The sequence below is a fragment of the Zerene cesonia genome, chromosome 16 (assembly GCF_012273895.1).
Source record: "Zerene cesonia ecotype Mississippi chromosome 16, Zerene_cesonia_1.1, whole genome shotgun sequence".
NCBI lineage: Eukaryota > Metazoa > Arthropoda > Insecta > Lepidoptera > Pieridae > Zerene > Zerene cesonia.
The window spans coordinates 3543468-3566001 of NC_052117.1; the positions used below are offsets into that span (position 1 = coordinate 3543468).

A 22534-nucleotide genomic window follows, 5' to 3' on the forward strand; every position below is an offset into this window, starting at 1 on the left:
ATTTCCTTTATAATAACTTACACCATATAGTACTGCTCCTAGTCTAGAACCAACATCTAAAATTTTCTTGTCTTCCAGGTCCTTTGGTAAGAGTACCGTAAATATATATTGTAAGGCTTGTCTTGACATTGAATGTGAGATAAAAATTAATTCCTGTTAAGAAAAATACTATAAATCAAAAATTTGTCATAATATTATTCTTTGTGCTATGATTAAATCCTGATAATGTGTGTGTGTGTTTGTTGCTCTTTCACGCAAAAACTGCTGAACCAACATATAGGCAACTTTTTACTTTGATATTCCTATGGGATACGGACTTACGCGGGTGAAACCGCAGGTCACAGCTAGTAAGAAATACATTTCATAAAATTTGTTTTAAATTCTTGAATTTGTAATTTTACATATTGAGTGGTATTCTTTTAGCCAAGCCCATTTATTTTTTGATCACCATATTGAGGCAGTGGTGAAAAAATATTTAATCTGACATTTTGTGGTGGCCATGACAGTTTAAAACCATCATTAAGTATAGTTTAAATCTAGCAAGCAAATCTAGCAATCTGCAAGGAGCTTTCTTTAATATAAGAAAAAAACAAATCCATATAGAAATAGTTCTATCCATTTAAGAGCTATGAGGCCACATGTATGTGACACACACAGATGTTGATGTCAAACTAATAACACCACTCTTTGACTCTTGTGTTAAAAACTAACTGAAATTTAATTATTTTTAATTTGATAAAATAGATATGTATAAAAATATATACCTTCGTTTTCCTAGAGTTGCATTGGGAGCAGTAAAATCTAGTTAATTTCTCTGATTTTACAAGTTCATCAACATGTTTGTCATCATAAAGGAACTCATCCACATGGCATGTGTTTTCCTTAGTGCAATCAGCTTGATCACCCACAGTTGGTGGCTCAATTTTCTCTGTTGTCATTTCAGCCTCAAAAGGAACTATTTTCCTTAACGTATTGGCAATTTTTATTAATTGTTTCTCTGATCTTTGGAGGTTCCTCTTCTGTTCTAAATCTGTAATGATCCAAATATGATAGAAGGAATATAGCCAATAGTTAAATTTAGCATTTCATTTTTCTCCAATAAACTTTTGACTTTGTGTTAGTATAAAAATAAAAACGATCAACTTTTGCAAGAAGTCTAACACTCTTATATTATTTAATGTAAAAAAGTAAAGAATGTAATAATTTTGTGATAGATTACCCTTTCGGTAAGATTGAGACGTTATCCACTCTTCTATATTTTGCACCTCATGGTCACCGAGCTCCGAAATAAGATCTAAAATTCGGCACTTAACATTCAACACACTTTCATCTCCCATTGCTATGTTCTAAAGATTGATTTATAGAAAGCTTTACTTTAAAACAAATTTAATAAATTAGGAGTGTCTTTTGCGGATTTAAATATACTATTCAATTCAACTCATACAACAAAATTTAAATTTTAATATCCCATAAAAATAACTCAAAAATAATTTTCAGGTTATGTTATTATAATATGGTGACACATTGACAATTGACAACAATAATTTGAGAATTGAAATGATCTCTTGACGCCTGCGGCCTGACGGTGGTGACAGGGTACCCGTATTATTATACTACTCTTTAGGGTCAGTCATGATAGCCATGGAAACGTGTGTAATATTACATTAATCTGTGACTCTGTAATTCACAATTCACATTTTTATTTCGGAAATGACAGTAGTCGACAAACAGCTGACAGCTGTCAGTGTAACATGGGTAACAATTGTAATTTGGAGGTTTTAAATTGTTAGTACTTTCGGTGTCTGTTTTTTCCTATAATATTAAGAAATAAAGACGATAATTGCCAAAACAATCAGTGATATACAAATTACATTGCGTGTGACAGTTTTCAACAGGACTATTGCGTCACCATATCTATATCAAACGTTAGTGAATAAAGAATTCTACATTTGATGTTTTTATTTTTTTTACTAATAAATTTTATGTGTACTAGATCCTTTACAAAATGAATGAAAATTGTGGATTTTATAAGACGATTGGTATTTGGATGTCTGAGAAAAAAAGCCACAAACTTAATTGGAAGGAATTATTAAACGCTTGTACTACACATGGCTACAAACTTGTAAAAGTAAGTTATCCTACTTTTTAAAGTAATCTTTATCATTTGGAAATTTATATTTTCATATTTTCGTTATTATAATTTTCAGCTAGATTTGGAAAAACCTCTAGAAGATCAAGGTGAAATGGATGTTTTCCTTCACAAGCTAACAGATATAATAGCAGCAGCTGATCAAGGTGATCCTAAAGTAAGTTACGACCTTCGAGTTCCATTTGAATGATTCTGTAGATTTTTCCTCATTTTTTATTTAACCTCATTATATTGTGAACAGATCAAGTTGTTTTTCAATTATGACATAATTTTTATTAAATTTCAATCTTGTTAGATTTTTGTTATTATATTAATATTTTATGCTATTTCAGAGTACTGTATTGTATTATAAGCAATAATTAATGATTTGAATTCTTTTATAGGCTTCTAGTATCATAGGAAGGGTGGAGCAGTATTTATCAAATCATCCAAATATAACAGTTATAGATCCATTGAATAATGTGAGGATACTCTTAAATAGGTAAGCACCATACAAATTCAGCACATTTAACAATAAACATAAATACAGGGAAATGAAAATAAAACGTTAAGGAGAATGTCACTTTAATTTAAATTTATAATTATTACAATATTTGTTATATATATATATATTTGTTTTTAAGGTTACAATTTAGTAACATCATGTATGTTTATAATAAATTAACATTTTTATATTTTATAGGTATGGTTACTATACAATATTAGAAGATGAGGTCTCATTACAAAATATTGGTGTTTTTACCCCAACATTTGCTGAATTTACAACTGCAAATATTGAACAAAATATAGAAATTATGAGGCAAAGAGGTGTCACATTTCCTGTCATCTGTAAGCCAACTTTGGCCCATGGATCAAAATCGGCTCATGAAATGGTATTGATATTTAATGAGAGAGGATTAAATGTTTGTAAACCACCTTGTGTTGTACAAAGTTTTGTGAATCATAATGCTGTTTTACATAAGGTTTTTCTTGTTGGTAATAGGTTAGTATCCAAGTTTTCTTTTAGTATTCAAAATATTGTTAATCAGATTTAATCACTCTAAATGTTATGGATTTGAAAAGACTAATTCAACAAATAGAATTTTGAAAAAATGAGTATGGTTAAAACAATATAATTTTTAATCTTTTTATCAGTTGTAAGTTTATTATTTACATACTACTATGTAATATCTATATCTTATTTATATTTCAAATAAATCTGAGTTACCGAAAAAGATTTTTTAAATTAAGGAAATGACTCACCAATCTATCATGACTTACAAATCATATCTTATGACAAACCTTTTTAAGGCTTATCAACCCAAACTTTATCTTATGATGATGCCCTAGTATTACCAATTAAGCATTCATAGTTGTACCATAAAATAAGATAACTTTTATTTAAATATGTAATCTTCATTTTCATGTTACAGGTATCACATATGTCAACGTCCCAGCCTTAAAAACTTTTATGCATCAGACGATATAGACCCAATATTCTACAGCACAGGTGAAGTTTGTAAAGCAGACAGTCAATCAACTCTGTCTATATTGGACCCACATGACAAACCAGATGTTACAATGCACCCAAACGAAGATAAAATAAAATCTATTATTAAAGTGCTGCGGAAAAGAATTGGCCTGCTTTTAGCTGGCTTTGACGTTGTGATAGACAATGTGTCAGGTAATCACGCTGTTATAGATATTAACGTTTTCCCTAGTTATGATAATTTCCCCAATTTTTTTAATCATTTATTGGATTGTATACAAGATAATGTTAGGATATTAAATGGTGACAGTAGTTACGACGATTGTGTCAATAACCACAGGCCTAACGGCTTAATTAATATTGGTGTTAGCTCTGTTCAGTATGGTGTAACTGGAATGAATATTAATTAGTGGCTAGTATGATAATTGACTTGAAAATTATACAAATTGATTCAGTACTACCAATTTATCTATCAATGGATGTGGATCTGTTCATGTTTTAATTCCCTAGTATTAGGTCAATAAGAAATTCCATATACTATATTCATTTTACCTAATAAACTATCATCTGAACAACCTTTTTCCAAAAAAAAAAAAATAAATAATAAGGAACTTAAGTATTATTCTAAGGTTTTTTTTAATATTTATTTCTGCATTTTGAGTATTGTTTATTCATGCTAGTTTGTAAGAACAACACTATCAAAATATAAAGGTTGTTGGCACATTTTACATGCCATTGTTTTTGTTATGATTTATGATGCCAAAATGATATTATAGTACTTATAATCTATACTAATAAAGCTGAAGAGTTTGTTTGTTTGTTTTAACACACTAATCTCAGGAACTTCTGGTCCTATTTGAAAAATTTCCCTCAGTGTTAGACAGCCTATTTACTGAGGAAGGTTATAGGCTATATAGCGGGCGAAGCCGGATCGGACCGCTAGTAGATTATATAAAATGTCTACTTGGTTTGGCCAATTGAATATTTACTTAGCATTTGTCCAGGATGTATCCTACAAGTAATTACAATTTGTATTGTGTGATTTGATTCACATTTTTTTTTATATTTTGTATAATTTGTCTTGAGCTGGGTATTTAAACTATTAATGAGTAGTTTGTGCTTGATATTCGATTTTTGTATAGAATCTACAAATTAATATGTGACTAGTAAAAAAATATTGAAAGTACTTAATAATAATATAATGAATAAGAGTGAATTATTTTCATCATTATTCCTAATTAATAGTGCAATCTGCGAGGAATTGATTATGTTTTTATTTTCTATTCCGTCAAATATACCAACATGGTTGTTATATGTGCAAAAATAAATTGATGGGGAGTAGACATAAATGCTATATCACTGACAATGGAGACGGCAATATAGTTGGTTGTAAAGTACAGATCACATTTATTATATCAACTAATTTGAAATTAAAACTAATCCTCAATGAGTAACCTTCAACACAATATAAATCTTTAAGATTTTCAAAATATTATATGCGTATATTATCTGTGTTCCAGGATAGGGATGAATTTAATATTTTCAAAGGTATATTTCCTATTATAGCACGTCATTTGGGGTCGTCCGTAAATTATGTCATATGAATTTTAGGGCTTTTTTTGACGATTCGTCGTAACAAATTGTCACATTCTAAGAACCTCGAGGAGGTCTCCATGATGCGACCTATTTATAAAAAGTTATGTATTTATAAAAAAAAAAAAACAAAAGAAAAAGTAAAATAATTTAGATCGAGTGATGTCACAAAGCTTTGCACATGAATCATTTGCGCCTTATCACCCATTGCAGATTTCCGTGATATCCTACCCTTCTTTAACGTGTGACTTTCATGGATGACCCCTTTCTAAATATTTTATACTTACCAAATCCACAAAAAAGTCCACTCTTTGTCATGAATTTGGTTAAGGTGAATAATAAGGTTATTTTTATGATGTTTGTATCCTTAATGTGTAATCCGATGAGCCATTTTTTACACTATTAATTTTATCTATGTTTTACCAATACAATATACGAAATGTTTCTAACCAGAAAACCCTATAAAGAATTTCATGTTTATAAGGTTTCATTTAAAAAAAAAATCTTATTTTATGACCACATTTAAAAAAGGGTTCGTTGAATTTTTTGTAAAATATACATATTGTAATAATAATATTTAAAAAATATTCTTATGTGATATTGATAGAATAAATAAATCATTGGCAGTTATATTGCAATTTTCGATTATGATACATTTAATCGTAGTCAAATACGTAAAAATGAAGTATGTTGTACATTATATGAGTAAAAAAATTGAATTTCATTTGGAAAATAAAACTAATCGATTAATAAATAATCAATAAAAATACTCTTTTTGTGCACGTACTTATGATATATTTTTATTAAGCAAGATGATATTCGCTTCATTTTTTTTATGTAAATTAATCGTATGACAATGTAAATGGCCATAGTTTAGTTTTTTCGATAGATATTTCAGAAATTACAATTCAAAGCTAATGTGAAATATTGAATATGTAAATACTAAAATAACAAAGAAACAACTCTTCTGTATACTTATTTATTTTTACTAATAAAATAGGTAATTTGTTCAAACATGGATCAGACTGGTATTAAAAGATAACATATGGACCATTTATAAAAAGATACAAAACCATAAAGACTATTTCTGTTAGGTTGAAGTTATAACCCTGTACTTTCTGTTATTTATAAATTTAAATGAACATCACACTCGTTAACACAAAAATAATATGTAAGTGAATTAAAATAAACTCCTAATACACATCTAGCCATCAATTTTTATTTTCTATCAATGTGCCTGACTAATATTAAATAATTTTGAACGCTAGTATCGAAATATTTATTTATAAATTAACCTACAATACGAATAGAACAAGAGAGCTCCAAAAATTTCCACGACGATGTTCTTTCCAAAAAATATAATGATTTGTATTCGAATGTCATTCCATATATAATAAGAAATAAAAAACGGGCATCTACACAGAATTTAAATTTTGTAAGCTTTTTTTTTTTGTTTAACGTATAGTTTACATAGTTTTACTAATTAAAATACTTATAATTTTTTTCGTTTGAATTTTGTAAATGTCCGTTTTTTGTACTGGGGACAAATTAGTTTAAAGGAGACTGACTTATCTATATAAAGCATGTAGCGTAGATTAATGTATTAAATGACAATGTATTTATATTATAGTATTACCCAAATATATTCGAATATTATTTATAATACGGTGTTTTGTTCTTATCCCTAGCCTTTTATACTTATAAAACAATTAGTTTACCGGAAAACTAATATTTCTTATATACAATTCTATTTTTTTTACAGAACAAGTACTCGTCCACAATTATTGCCATGATTAAAGCATTCAAATCTATTGCAACGTTTTGAAACAGTAATAATTCAATTTGACGCGTTAAATTACCCACCAGAAAGAGCAATAAATATGAAATGTTATATAAATAATTGTGCAGCTTAATTTACAATTACGTACAAACCGAAATCGCCAGAGGCGTTGCACTAATCGTTGATTTTGTAGTTGCTACTTGTCAAATGGAACAGAATTAATGTGGTAGCACCATTAATATTATTTATAGAGTGGCATATTTTATCAAAGTTTACATAATGAACGATATTTAATTTGATAGAGTTTGTTCGTTCGTTGTTCGTTTAGAGACTGAGGAGTATTCGTTATGGTGCCAAAAATATGGTAGTACAATGGACTAGATTTAGATATTTTTTTACCATCGAAGGAATGCAAGCACTTTATAAAAAAGCACTTCAATCGTTGAACATTCCTACAAAATACTGATTTCTAACTTTATATTGTAGAGTGGCTAAGAGTAGTCAAAAAAATTTTTTTCAATTCCTTTGCCAGTTTCCAGCTATTCCATTTTTTTTTCTTAATTTAAGACAATGAGTATAAAAATGAAGTGGGTAACTACTTACGCATTTGAATAATACACTGTATAATTCTTGCTAGTGCTTGTGAATAGTATTAGTGGCTAGTTAAAACGGCATATTTGTGTATAAATTGCTCAAAAATAAATCGTTCAAGTATTTTGTAAATAGTTTTTCCCGTGCCATACCCATCAAAATATCTGTGATCATAACGGTCATGTCCACCCGTAAACGCTACGTAGAGTAATTGTTAATTCGACACAGTTCCGTGCATAAATCACACCTAGTTGTAGCATGAGGTAAATCTGAACAATTTATAACACATTACTTGATATAGCATCCGTGCGGCGACTTTCGTGATGTATTGTACTAGCAGGAAGTAAGCTCTACATAATGTAGATAGGATTACCGAGTTAAATGTATCGCCTAACGGTGGTCAGACTGTTTGTTAGAAAAATTGGAGGCCTGTAATTATTGTTGTAGTTGTGTTGTTCCGAATTGCGATTCAGTCAGCTGTAGGCATATGCGGCTGTTGCACGTACGTCGCGCGCGCACAGTCGCTCGATTTCGTATACATATTCGCGATCGCGCACATTTTAAACGTACTGGCCAAAGTATAACAACACGAATGTGATTATCATTATTTTTTTTTATAAATAAGCCTCCGTTGATACGATTGTTTATGATCGAGAAATGAAATCCAATTAATCGATAGTGTTGAACGTATTTTTGTTCGAGCAAAAATACGAAGTCAATTCAGCGATAGTGATGTGAATTGATTTTTTTGTGCCCGCAAGTGAAGTGATATGTGACTTAAATGGAGTTTTAAAGGCCCACCGATACAGGTAATGTTTCTTTCTATTAATAAATAAGTTATTGGTTATTGTCGTTATAATCTTTGGTGTAGTATTTACACTTATGTGTTTTTATGAATGCTATTGCGACGTTTCTATGTGTCAATGAATTAAAACTTATTCACAAGTTATTTTATTAGGTATATAATTAAGTTGAATTGAAGTATATCTTTTATTCTTATAATAACATAACTTATAATGTTGCATGTTATGTACATAAAGGCATACTATTTTATAAATGTAAATACTTAAAGGTATATTGCTGCTACATTTTCCCTCCCATATTTCTCTCAACGGGTCAATATTGAAATAATTTTCAATGCCCATTTAAAAAGATTTTTTTTAAGTATATCAATGCCTAGTCTATTATACTCTTAACTTAAAAAGAGTAATTTATATACTTAGGAGTTTATGTTGCAATTATATGTTAGTTGGACATGGAACATTAAAAAAAATACGATATCATCACGATAATATGAATCTATTATGATTAAAATAGAACAACGTTTGATTACGTGAGAAAGAAATTGATTAAATTGTTGCTGAGATATGCAAATGATGTAGTTAAGGATGTACAATTATTTCACTTTATGGCACGATCTTATAAAATTTATAGTTTTTATTATTTACCTGATGATCATTGAAAACAACTTCCATTTTGGGTCAAATATTTTATTCATAACGATCTCTCGTATCGTGTTTTTACGAGGTTTTACTATAAAATTTTACTACTTTTACAATTTATGAGTGTTTGGTATTGAGACATATAATATTAATTTATATGTGAGTTTGCTTATTTTACATCTACACACCTATAGATATAGAAATTATATACCTAATAAAGTTGTGGTAGTCTTAACTGAAACTGTACCATATTTACCTGCAATGATCATACTTTATATGTATTTGTCTCTACTTCACTATTCGTACACCTTCATTTCATTAGATATATTTCTTATTGTCACTGGTTTATTCATAAAAATAATCAACGATCTAAACTTTTTCATAGAGGATAATTCGTAGACCGTTACTTACTCTAATTTATAACACAGCAAATAATTTTCCTGAGTTCTCGTTCTCCGATTCTGTATTGATAGAAATCGATTTTTTTTCGATGTACAATGGATGCCATTTGTTCGCAGTCGTCAACTTATAGAACGAATTAGAATTAGAATCGCTTGAGCTACCACGACCTTCGACTATCGTCGCAGAATCGAATCATCTCATATAACTGGAGGTAACTGTATAGTGAAACTAGTTTGACTGTCGGCTGTTTCTAATAGGATCGGATGCGTTCCGCACGGTAGGTGTTCTTTCTATATTTTTTCTTTGCGTTGCCGAGTCCATAGACGCCTCGTGGTAGCTCTGACCGGCCCCACATCCGCCCTCCTTAGTGGGTTTAATATTATTTGTGTTAATTGTAAATGTGAGCACACTTACATAATGCGTCAAACTCAAAGTTTGTAATTCAAACTTATTCTAAATATAGAATAGCTGTTAAAATGCTAAATATAATTGTTAAAATACACAAATACATACTTAAAACGTAGATACATGCATATTGTTGAAGTCGAACATAATTATACTTGTTTTTTAAAGTTGGAAGCAATTATGGTTTTGTAAAGGCCTTTAGAGGCGCCTTTCAGGTGGTCAAATGAACAAACATTGACACTGCTGACGGTAGCATGTGAGAATTGACGTACATTGTATTTGCAAAGAGAAAAAGCCAAGCGCAATTATTATCTTCTGCAACTGCTTACCGCATATTATTATGTAAATCCATGGAAAAGATTATTAATATATTCAGGAATTAATAATTATAACAGACATGCCTAATTATATTCTTGATAAGTTAAAATTATCACATTTATAGACAAAAGAAATTACACATTGATCTATCCCTTAGAATTTTGAAATAAACACCCATATAATTGAATGAAACTTTATCCAGGAACAATTTCAAATTTTTTATGATCGCAAAATCACTATTGCCCTTCTTCTGTTCTGCAATTTAACAGAGAGGATATGAAACGCTCAGTCTTATTTGACAAAATCCAGAGTTTTTCTAGGCAGGCATGTTTGTTCTTAGTAAAATTCACAATTTAGACGTTACAAAGTATAAGATAACAATTTGCGCGTTGTATATTATAAATTTTGTAAGTTGTATATTATAAAGCGCCGCGCCGTCGCGTCAAAACAACAATCTATTTTATTTTATATTAGCTAGATTATTATATAAAATGAAAAGTATTCTATTGTTAGAAACTTATATGGAGGTAGGTATACATTCACGTAACTTATCTGGAGCGACAAGTTCGGACGTAAGGTATTTAATACGCGTTTCAACTCATCTTCCCAAGTCTTTTGTTATGTCGGACAGGTCAAGGCTGGTGTCGACAATTTGTTCATCTCAGAGGCTGACAGGCTGACGGACGGACGTGATCCCCTATAACAATGTAAACGACTGCGTACTTAGTTCGTGTTATATGACTCAGCTCAAGCGAAAATTTTGTTCAATTAGCATCTACATGATCTGGATATTTTAAAATTAAAATGTTGTCTGTGATCTATTTAAATATCTGTTCACATTGCAAAGAGTATGGAGTAACGTTAAGCTGTAATTATTCGGATCATTGCTTGCATTGTTAGAAGAAAATACATTTGCTCTATGACGAATAAAATTACGACAAGAACGAATCCATTACGGTCGATGTCTAGTAAATACTATTATAGATACGATATCTAAGAGAGTTACAGTTAAAATAAGTACTCACTGCAAATGTCTGCGAACTATTGGCATTTCATAGGATATATCTCTTAATCTGGCTACGCTTGGAATACTTTGTCAAAGCATTCAAGATAACATTGAAACCGATTAAACTTCGATTCTATTTAAAAATTTTGAATTGCTTTATATAATACGAATGCCTTCTTTCACGTTTATGTTGTATGTGGTCTAGTCTGTGAAAAGGATTGCAATTTTGACAGATGTCGTAATGAGACGCTTTACAAAACGTATATATCAAAATAATGAATCCTTGATGTTGTACATGATTTCCTTTAATGTTGGCAATTTACTTGAATCTGACGCAGGCATGAAAACATCACGTTCCTCCCCCTGATTATAGTGCGGAGTAAAGCAAAGAATAATTGGCCTCGTTAAATTATTATAGGTTTAATCTTAGGATGAAACACAAACCTGTCTCGCTGATTTTTAAATAATCAGTATATGATAATGGTATATCTACTTTATGTAACTATTCGAGTAATGTGTACTTGCGTCTTGAAGAATTTTAAGCATATTACTCTGAGAACAAATTATTGCTTTCATTGGGTGAAATTACACTTTTTTCGATTGTCATATATAGGTAGGTAATTGGAAAATGCGCTGTTAAGGTACCGAATATCGTGCTTATTAACTTACATTGTATCGAATAATGATATAATCCCACATCGTTATATAAATTGAGGAGGTATGCTGTTGTTCTTAAAAACATTTACAGTTTTTTTTTGTTTACATAAAGGATACAAAAATATTTTTAATGTAAGAGTTACAGATTTGCTTTATCGCCCCATTTTCCATTGAAATTATAATTTAGGGTTAAACTAACATAATTGAAGTATAAAAATAAACAATCATCAAGTATGTTACGGTAATCAGCACGTGTAAATAACACACAGCTCCTAAACACATCATACCTACTTGGCAGTTGGCACGCATCCGCGCGCCGGGGAGTGTTTTTCTTTTTAATCCAAAGCTGTTAACAGGACTATGGTCTATGCACCTGCCTGTCTACAAGAATAATTTTACGCCCAGTGAGTATAACCTACACGATGCCAATTATGAGCCACTGCTACTGTGATGTAATTGTTCAGCTTTAAGATAAGAAACTGGTCAAACTGGACACCTAAATAGGATTGATTCATCGTATTTAACGCTGAAGTTCAGAAGCTGTTATTGTGCTGTCTTCGCGGCAGATATAAAACAAACAAGTCGTTTTTATGATGTGCTTCTTCTTAATTATAATAAGATTTATAAGTTCCTAAAAGTAATGTGCATTAATGACAATCATTACAGTAAGTTCTAAATAAAAAAAGTAAGTTAGTGAAAATACTTGCATGTATGCTAATATGAAAATGAGGTATGAACTGTTATTATGCAGCCTGGGTTTGCGTGTATTTTCAATATCGATAACATACATTGTATGGGTAATCATTTGAGTAATCTTCCGTACCTTTACTATTTTACATTTGAGTTTAATAATATAGATTTTTAAAACCGTGTGTGCATTTAAAATATCTGTTTACGTTTTTAGTTAATGTATGAACGCGTTAATGTAATTTAGTCATAGGTTAGTGGTTTAGAGGTGACTGTTCCGTGTAATAATTTGATGCAAACTGACTCTTATTGTCAGTGAGTGGGATTAAACTTTCTAGTGTCTAAGATGATAAACAAGAAACTAATCGTGCCTTACCTGAATGCATTATTATTTTGAATGATATCTTCAAATATATCGTTTCGCAACGAATCAAAGGAAGACTGATGTCATAGAAAATATCCAACATTCAGTCAAATTATCAAACGATCATAAAATGCACAACTTACTGAATCTGAAATATAGACATTACTGAAATGTATAGTCAAAAAAAATGAAAAATGGAGATATATTTAAAACACGTTGAAAATTTCGTCAAAGTCAATATTAGACTAAGTCAAACAATGTCAACACGCACGCACTGTTGCCTTTGAGTCGGTGAAATAGTTTTACCGTTACAGATACAGAATAGAAAATATAACACTGTGCCCTAGAGAATTTGGAGTAGCTACATAGTCCCACGACTGAGTTTATTTATTATAAAACCACGGCTACAATCAGCAATCGCTATCGAGTAATACACACTAAGACCACGTAGAACATCCATTTATGGCAAAGAACCGTATTTCTTAAGCACTGAAATATGCACAGCATTGTATTAGATTTGGATTTATATTCAAAGATGAGGAAGTCGACAGTGTTGGTAATTTCTTTATTGCTTGCTTAATAGTCGCTGGAAAACTAGTGGTATGTCTATAAAAATGCCGCTAAAGCAACTTTTCCCGAATTTTGTCATATTTTAACATCAGTTTAAAGAAACTATACAAGAACTAGTAGGTTTACAAACATGAAAGCCAGTTACAAATGTACCTGGGGTACATTAAACGTTTCATAAATTGCTAAATAGAGATTGTTTAAATTAATAAAAAAATTGCAATATCAATTTCATTATATCAGATTCATTACTTACATATCAAAATGGCCATAAAGTTGATTCGTAGGTTGATCGCGTTGGTATCATTTTCACGACATTTATGATTCAATTACTTCGGACTTTAACCTTCAAGTGAAAGCAATGCAAAGTACGCATATATACGAGTATTATGCGTCTATTTAGCACCTCTTTCTCCACAAACAAAGATGAATGGAATACGAACTTTCATCTAGTGAATTCGATTCAAAGCCCCATTGTGTTTCATTTTCATGCATGTAGTAAGATACATTAGTTTGATAAATGTGAATCACACGAGTAGTTGACAACATTATATTACATCGATAAATCTAAGATATTGTTTTCTTTTAAAATAGATGTAATGTAATCTTAAATTTAAATTTACATAACAAGTAAATCATAAATAAATTTTATATCTACTTTAGCTGTTTAAAACGTGAATCTAGTTTATAAACCGTTGATCTCTGTAGCCTCAAGCTAGCTAAAGCTCAATGGATGTTAAGCCAAACGTCACGTCTGATCCATATTCTTTGATTGCCCTTTCAAGTGAAAGTGCGGCAGGGCTGCCGTGATACGATCGAGCCTCATTAACTCCCTCACGCTCGATGTAATGAGCGCGACACCATTGTTGCTCTTTGACTCGTCATATTTAATCGATTTTGACAGATCTACTCCTATAACTCTTTGTAGCTAATGCAATGTCATTTTGACATTTGGCGCCAAATATTACGACATTAATTTTTTTATGCAAATTGATGTTTGATGTAAAGATTGTTGTAAGCAAAGGGATGTAAAAAGACTGATAAATAGCTAATTAACCTAATATATTTTAATAAAATGTTATTAAATATGCATGAAAACTATAACATTGAAAACGCAGTATGCTGACTGTTATTACGATTTTCTCTGTTTTGTTTGATTTTGTCTCTTATTCATTTTAAAATTTTCTATAATCATGGAAGAAAATGATCATTTCCTTATTTTGCTTGTGACCACAGATAATTTTTTTTTAATCGCATGCTTAAGAGAAAATCAATTGAAACGATTAATGACGCGATACATACGATAGAATAAAGATGGGCATTTGTTGAATTTTGACCAGATACAAAAAAGTCTCAAGAACTACAACATTTACACTAATGTCAGTAATAACGGTATTTTTTTTTATTTCAATTAGCACAATAATATTAACATTCCTGACAGTAAGAAGTCTTTTAAATGATATGATTTTTAAACTCAAAAATATGAATGAAAACCTTAATATTTTGAAAACGCATTAGTTTCAATGGCAATTTAACGTCAAACCACTAAAAATTTTGACTATCTTGTATACAAATCGGCCGCAGCGTATATGTTATGAATGTTGGAGTTAATAAGTAAATCGGTGAAAATCAATTTGTTGGATGACACAAAATGTACGTAGACAGCTCAATAATCATTAATGCTTCCATTTAGCGTTATCGTCAAATCGATGAAAGAGATAAAGCGAATTTCAAACCAATAAAATAACGTTGCAAGGCTTTTGTTCGATGAATACTGACGCCACTTAACCGATCTATTCATATGCCGCACAAATAAGCTTTGACGGATTTTGAGTCGTGTAACTGCACGCGATAAATTGAGTACTAAGTGCCATCTTTATTCATCGGATGAGAGATCGTGATGACGCATTCAAATTGTAAAAAAAAAAATGTTCAGCGAGCTCAGTTCAAAGATCTTTGCAATGAGCGTTCAATGCTAATGACTTTATATTTTTGGTTTGGTACCGTTTGTTGAAATTGTAAATTGTGTATATTGTTAGCAAGTTTTTGGTTTTTCTAAGAAAATAACTTTGAACTGAGTTTCTTTTCAGGCAGTCAGGCTTGGCAGGAACACGATATTTTATAACACCTTAATGTACACTTACTACAATACCTTAATGTACCTACACTTAACCAACTTGATGTTTTCTGCTCTGTTGTTTTATGTTTTGTGCTCCTCGTATTACATATGTATTGAAATAATTAAAAAATATCATGCTTTATCAAAGCTTCTGTAATCTGATTTAATATATATCCTATTTCTAGTCATAAATAGGATATATATATTTAATCAGATTACATTTAGTCAAATAACATCTGTAATCCCTTAACGGTTAACTTGTTAATGATCGCTAATCCTAACTAGCTTTTGTTACAGAATTAACATCTAATTTTGGATCCTGTTTTATAGCAAATTGTACAATTTATGTTTTCATTACGCAAGAGGAGGGTACGGGAATTTGAGAAATATTTGCTCAGAGTTTGAAAGTAAACTTTATAACATAAAGTAGGGAATACTTGTCACATACTGGAAGCTTGAAGTTATTTATCGTACCGTTAATTGCTACTGAGTAAAAGTTGACTGATGTTATAAAATTATAACTGTATCAACTAGAAAGCTCAGAACCTTATTCTTCATCCGCTGGCATACAGTTTTCAATTTCTCTATGTGAATAAAGTTTTGATGCAATTTTATTCGCAGATATTAATACGAATAAAGTAGATATGTATTTTGACACTAGTATATAATGTATATGTAAGTTTTCCCCGGATGACATTATTTTAAATAGCCAAGTGAAGGCCGGGAAGCTAGAAGTCATATAAATCTACCACTTAAATCCACATCCTAAATCTTCGGACTTGAAGATTAACTAGATATGTAAATGCGATAACAATAAGTCGCATAAGTCCCGAAAATCACCATATGGGAGCAGTAACTGAATTATAATAGGATTATCCGTTAGTATAATTTCTTTGGAATTCGCTTTATAGAGGCACTGGCTTTAAAGGGGCTGTATTTTGTAATTATATGTCATGAACTATTATTTAGGCTAGAATACTATTCTCTATCTTTATCTTTCGTGTGGGAAGGTATACGAATTAATGCAATTTCAAAATTCACACGAATTTCCATTTATAAGCTATTTAACTATTCTATCACTATTTTCTATGTCTCTATGCTATCTATTATCTATGGCAACTTGAATCCTTGATTTTAATTTTCAATCGACGTTTAAAATTGCGTATTTTTATTAACAAATAATTAATATGAAATAACAATAATTATTATTTGTAAATCAAAATATGCAATAACAATTTTATAAATACATATATTCTCCATACAGCTTTTTATGTTCAAATACCGTTGTTTTAATTATTAACTGTAGCTCGAGTAGTAATAGTTGCCTTTTCGGAGGTCACTGACTGACAGTTACTGTATGTTTTATTGATTACTAATAGTTCAAAACACCATTCAATCACTTAACAGGTATTAACACGTGCATATTAGTGAATGCGATGTAATTAAGAGTTTCGATACAGACATCAGACCTTTATTTTATGGCTATTTTTATCGGTGAAAGATTGTGAATAGCGTTTTCCGAGTTGTTATATTGTGTGTATCATGTATTTTTTATTACAGTTATGTTGTATTATCATGAACTATCAGATATATAACATACTAGTGGTCAGCCCCGGCTTCGTCCGTGGTACATATGTAGCCTAAAGCCTTTCTCAATAAATGGGCTATCTAAAACTGAAAGAATTTTTCAAAACGGACCAGTAGTTCCTGAGATTAGCGCGTTCAAACAGACTCTTCAGCTTTATAATATTATAGATTAGCTGTTCATCTCGATTCGCCCGTAGTACATATATAGCCTATATCACTCAGTGAAATTGCAGCTTTCTAATGTTGAAAGATATTTCGATATCGGTCCAGTATATTTTGTGTGAAAATGTTACAAACAAACACACAAATATTTCCTCTTTGCAATATTGGTATAAATTCAGAAGATCTTTTTGACATGACAGTTTTATTGTACGTACTTTTATTGTGTTTATTTAACAGTAAAAATTCGCAACGATTTGGCAAATTACCGTTTCGTATAAATGTTTAAGAATCGTAAAGAAATATACATACTTTTTATTAATTAACTACGCGAAAGAGTTCTAAAGTTTGCTATCTATTTTCGTAACGAAGGGCTGACTTACATTTGTAAAAGAGAAAGTCGAGTAAAAACGAATGTAGATTAACTGTTGAGCAACAAGTTGTACAATTTAGACAGGTGCCACCTAAAACTGTTGGAAATTTTCAATATTACCGTATAGCGATTTTGTTAGGTATTGCATAATCATTTATTTCATTATTTGTTGTGTATTTTTTTCTAATTTCGAAATATAATTGATGAGATTCGAAGATAATTTGTGGTGTGCCTGGTTTTTCACAATTTAATTGCTATGCTTTTTAAATAAATGACATTTTATCATTTTAGACTTTAAATAAATAATTAATTTGTTCCGGAAAAATCAATTCTGTTATAGAAAATTGCATTATTTCACACGCCTATCCATGTCCGTGTGTCACTTAATATTCCATTAAAAGAAAATAATCAATCACAAATTTAACTGAGTTTCTCATGAGAGCGTTTTTTAAGGCGTCCTGTCTAACATAGATTACAATTTCTGCGGAAAGCCATTTAATGTGGGACTCGAGCACGCTTCAGCACGAATTGGGCCAGCTCGCACCGGGAAAATACCACAAAAAACCGGCGTGAAATAATAGTATGCTATTGTGTTTCGTAGGGTGAGTGGGCGAGCCGGAGGCCTGTATCCTTTTCCTTACCCTTCCCAGTTCTTTCCTTTATTCCACTCGTCAATCATTTCTTAATCCTTTTCCAATATTTAAAGTCAGCGATCCATTTAGAAGCGTGAGGTTTGCAATTGGCCTCTCCAAATGTTCATGGGCGGTGGCAGCGCTTACCATCAGGCGACCCACCAACTCCAGTACCGACTATGACATAAAAAAAGAACACTAAAGCTATTAGTCACCTTATATTATGTAAGTACATACGACATCTACATTTATTGTTACCAAAACTGGACATGAAAACAATAGCAGGGCCTAATCATGACCGCGTGGGATTGACTAATGACCTCAGACGTAGGACAAACATTGTTAAGAATCTAAATCAAACACGTGTTTGAATTCATTAACGCAATTAGTACTAACGATATGTTTATTGTTCGGGTGGATTGAAGAATGAAAAATAAAGCGGCCGTTATAATTTTAAAATTATTACAAGTTCTTATAGTGCTTTTTATTTTGCCTTGTTCTCAAATTACGGTTGTTTCGTTTTCTAAATAGGTATTTGGAGTAATAGGTTGTTCAATAAAACTATATAAATTAAATAACAATAAAATAGCAAATAGTTTAGTGTAATGAAATTAAACTATATTTCTAATGTAATCATATTTCATATTTATTTTTCATATGCTGTAAAGATGTATAAGATACATACATGTATCTATTTTGTTCTTTGCCAATTTTTTTTCTATTCTTGACGTCGCAAAAGTGTAAAAAGTTTTACTGTTAAAAAGCAAGGGCGAATCCAGAGGGTGAGTCTTAAGGTCATAGTCATATCGTGAGCTGAAAATTTTTATAAGCGAGTAGTGTGGCCATAATCCACATTCTTCGTGTAGCAATAGGCGAAAGATCAGCGATGGTAATGCTTGGTTATATAATTTAAATAGGTAGATATTTTTAAGTATCTACACTACTTAAAAAATACGTACGCTTTACTTAGCTATGTATTCTATTATCCAAATTAAAGTTAAATTATGTCTGGACCTCTATGACTTTGTGACCTCTCCATCTTCCTGCTAGCGCCAAACCTGAAACTGCCCTTAATTGAAAAATATGTTTCATCACTGTCTTCATTATATACAATACTAGCAGCCCACCTAACTTCGCCGTATTACATATATATAGGGATCACGTACGTATTCAACGCATGAGACACGCACACATTTATACAATCAACGAATCAGCGGTCTCGTCCAGCTCTGTCGGTACATTACACGTGTACGTTTTATGTTTAGAAATGAAATTGCGTGACTTACAAAAAATCTATTGTTTGTACTGATAAAATAACTATTAAATTACTATTACACTATTAAATTACTTTGTTACTTGAAGGATAATTTGACAAGAAATCATAATGTTTGCCTGTATATTAGCATGCTTTTGATCATTAATAAAATGTTTAGAGGAATTATAGTGATATTTCTATTGTGTCATAAGCTTAAAGCATTATGTTTTCAACACACTTTCAAATTACCATATAGTATACCTTGAAGCAATTCATATATTTTTCTGATTTTTTCATGCAGTGAATCACCTTTTTAAATGCATTATAAGGCACGCTTTCAGCGCATGTCCACCCCTTTATAATATAAATTATAACTCTATAATAGATATGTTCTATGAAGGTTTAAATAAACACGTGCTGTTAGTAACATAATATGTCCATATAAGCCGCATCAAGAATTTACGATAAAATTCGAGTTGTTTTTCTTGAACTTGATTTTGCTAGAACAATATACGCCTACAAAGTTTTTTAGTTCACGATTAACGTGGGCGAAGTTACTTATATTCTAAAGTGTTCGTTTAGCATACTGGTTTTTAACAATGTCGAATTCTGAAATAAATTCTTTAAGAACATAGTAAAATAATGTTCAAAGTTTTTAGTTATATACTGACTACAAATTACGGATGAATTTGTTTTGTAGTTTCTTATTTAGTTTCAAGATTTAATTCCATAATCTTGTGGGAATGCTTGCGTTTGCCAGTTGATTGTTATTAAAATCTATTGATAAAGAAATATAAAAGTACTGAAATGTAATAATTAAATAACCGTGAAGTATAAACTCCTTATCGCTGTATACCTATTCGAATTTTATGATGCATTTATGAGAGATTTTTAAACCAGAATGAAGGAATTTGCATTTATTGCGTTGAATATAAAAGATTATGATAATGTGAGAATATGAGATCAGATTGTTTTAGAGATAAAGTCTTAAGTAAAATATTTACAACATTTTCGAACATGTATGTGTGTGTAGGATTTAATGAAAAATAAATTTCTCTTTATAATATCCGGGTAAAGCATACCTACCTTCTACTTTATTTTTCATGCTCCTAATGAATAGCTGTATAAAGAAATATTTAACTCTCCAAAAATACAATGTTTCCTTCAATGGATGTGAATTCTTCTTCCTTTTCATTAGCATCCACACTCTCTTGCTCTTGCATAAGTCAAGCCAATGTATAATCCGTCTCAATATGGTCCTTTGTAATCCTCGAGGTTTACAATTAGGTATGTGTCTCATACTGGAATTTATGCAAAGCGGCTCGCCATGCAAATTAATCCTTGCGATCGTCGATCAGTGACAGATGTTCATTTCAGTGCGTTGAATAATCGCCTGTGTGTCATACTGCCTACTGCCCCCGCAGCGTTTATGCAAGCGAGCACTTTCCTATTGTGCTCCCATTTCACAAAGGTTCCATCTAACGTTTGTGACTTTTAATCTGTTTTATTAATGTATCGTATAAATTGTCAAATGATACAGTCTGTGGTTTGGGATATTCAAATTGTATTGCAATAGACATATTGTATCAACGCAACGCAAAATAGTTTGTAATAGATAATAATAATTGAGTAGTTTTTGGTATAATCAATTTATGCGTATCACTTGATAATTATATTTATTATTGTGTAATTATGGTACACGTAGAATTCGGTCGTTTAAACTTATTATTTTTTTAAATCAGAGCTGGTATTTTACGTGATGGTATATGATCATCTTCGTCCATAAAAAATTGCAGTAGGCCTCTGCAAAATTGCGTTACTTTTCGCTTAATAGGATAACGGATAAGGAAAGGATTGTTGCCGTATTAATTCTATGCTAATCTGCCAATTTAGTTTCTCTAAGCATCTCGAATGCACTGACTATGTTTATAGGATCCTGTTAATTACAACTTAATTATAGCATTGACAGCGGGTCGTTATATAATAACCTTATAACTCAAAGAAGTTATTTCCTGATAACAACCCCAACGTGTCCTATAAATCCTCTATTAGGTAAGTGACGATCCCAATATTTCTGGTCGGTGTTATTAATTATTTCTCTTTCCAATCACGAAACGAGGACACTGCCAATACGGGTCCATTATTTATTGACTATATTAACCCGCAAAATGATAGCCAACGTATAGTCCATTAAAAGTTCATCAATAACAATAAACCCACACATATAACGGCGTCATCTAAATTATATTTGTGGGCGGTGAAAATATTCCTTATCCGTGACCTTTTACTACTCCGGCAAAAGAGTTTTTCATATTTATTCGAGTTAGGCAGTTTGATACTTTATAGGTGTTTTGAGAATTTTGACAAATGTGAAATAGATACGGTTTCATTACATTTGGCTTAATTTAATAGCCATACTTTGTGACTTTTCTCCGTAAATTTGTTTTTAACTGAATTCTGCTATATTACCGTCTCTGTCGCTTCGAGTTTTCTTCTTGTAGCTTCTAATGAAAAATGGTGCAGAGTGCAATATCTTGACGCTTATTGTAGCAGCTCTTCTTGAAGAATTCTTCTGCAGCTGATCGCTTTGTAATTACAAGTAATGTCATTACCTGTAACAGCGTATTAAGTTTTAAAAACAGATAAAGCCAGTATTATTTTTAGTTAGAAGTTTCTATAATTACAGAACCCGACGCTAAAAAGTGAAGGAAAACGTAAGCCTTTGTGCGATTATAAAATGGGCATGGCTTCAAAGTTCTAATAGGGCTTCAACCACGCTATGCACGAGGGTTATAAATGATTCACATACTAATTGGAATTAATGAAGCCGTATTTATTGGATTTTGTTTTTACTTGATTAAATATTTTTTCTGCATAAACAAACGAGCCTCATAATTAGGACTATTTTAGCATATATAAGAAAATTTTGTTACTCTTTCGATAGTGCACGGGATAGTTTTGTTCGGCATGTAAATACATA

General features: G+C 31.0%; 3 protein-coding genes across 6 annotated transcripts in view; 2 read left to right on the forward strand and 1 right to left on the reverse strand.

Moving 5' to 3' along the window:
• LOC119832885 overlaps positions 1-1440 on the reverse strand; it is a 2898-nt gene extending 1458 nt beyond the window's left edge. Inside the window, exons 1-3 of the mRNA XM_038356697.1 lie at positions 1220-1440; positions 765-1030; positions 22-153 (exon numbers count right to left, since the gene is read on the reverse strand). Of these exons, the coding sequence (XP_038212625.1) occupies positions 22-153; positions 765-1030; positions 1220-1337 (516 nt within the window). The 5' untranslated portion in view covers positions 1338-1440. The remainder of the gene's footprint in view (positions 1-21; positions 154-764; positions 1031-1219) is intronic.
• An 87-nt stretch (positions 1441-1527) lies between these two features.
• Positions 1528-4202, forward strand: LOC119832883 (inositol-tetrakisphosphate 1-kinase-like). 4 transcript variants are annotated; one of them, XM_038356694.1, is made up of 6 exons: positions 1528-1925; positions 1994-2128; positions 2208-2306; positions 2533-2630; positions 2832-3131; positions 3562-4202. In XM_038356694.1, the coding sequence occupies exons 2-6, from the start codon at positions 2006-2008 to the stop codon at positions 4025-4027; spliced, it is 1086 nt and encodes a 361-aa protein (XP_038212622.1). In that variant the 5' UTR covers positions 1528-1925; positions 1994-2005; the 3' UTR covers positions 4028-4202. The 4 variants fall into 4 exon arrangements, with proteins under 4 accessions (XP_038212622.1, XP_038212623.1, XP_038212621.1 ...); XM_038356695.1 differs by having other exon boundaries at positions 1528-1785; XM_038356693.1 differs by having other exon boundaries at positions 1528-2128.
• A 3861-nt stretch (positions 4203-8063) lies between these two features.
• Positions 8064-22534, forward strand: part of LOC119833138 (apoptosis-stimulating of p53 protein 1) — a 175965-nt gene continuing 161494 nt past the window's right edge. The window contains exon 1 of the mRNA XM_038357054.1: positions 8064-8390. The gene's annotated coding sequence lies outside the window, so the exon portion shown is untranslated. The remainder of the gene's footprint in view (positions 8391-22534) is intronic.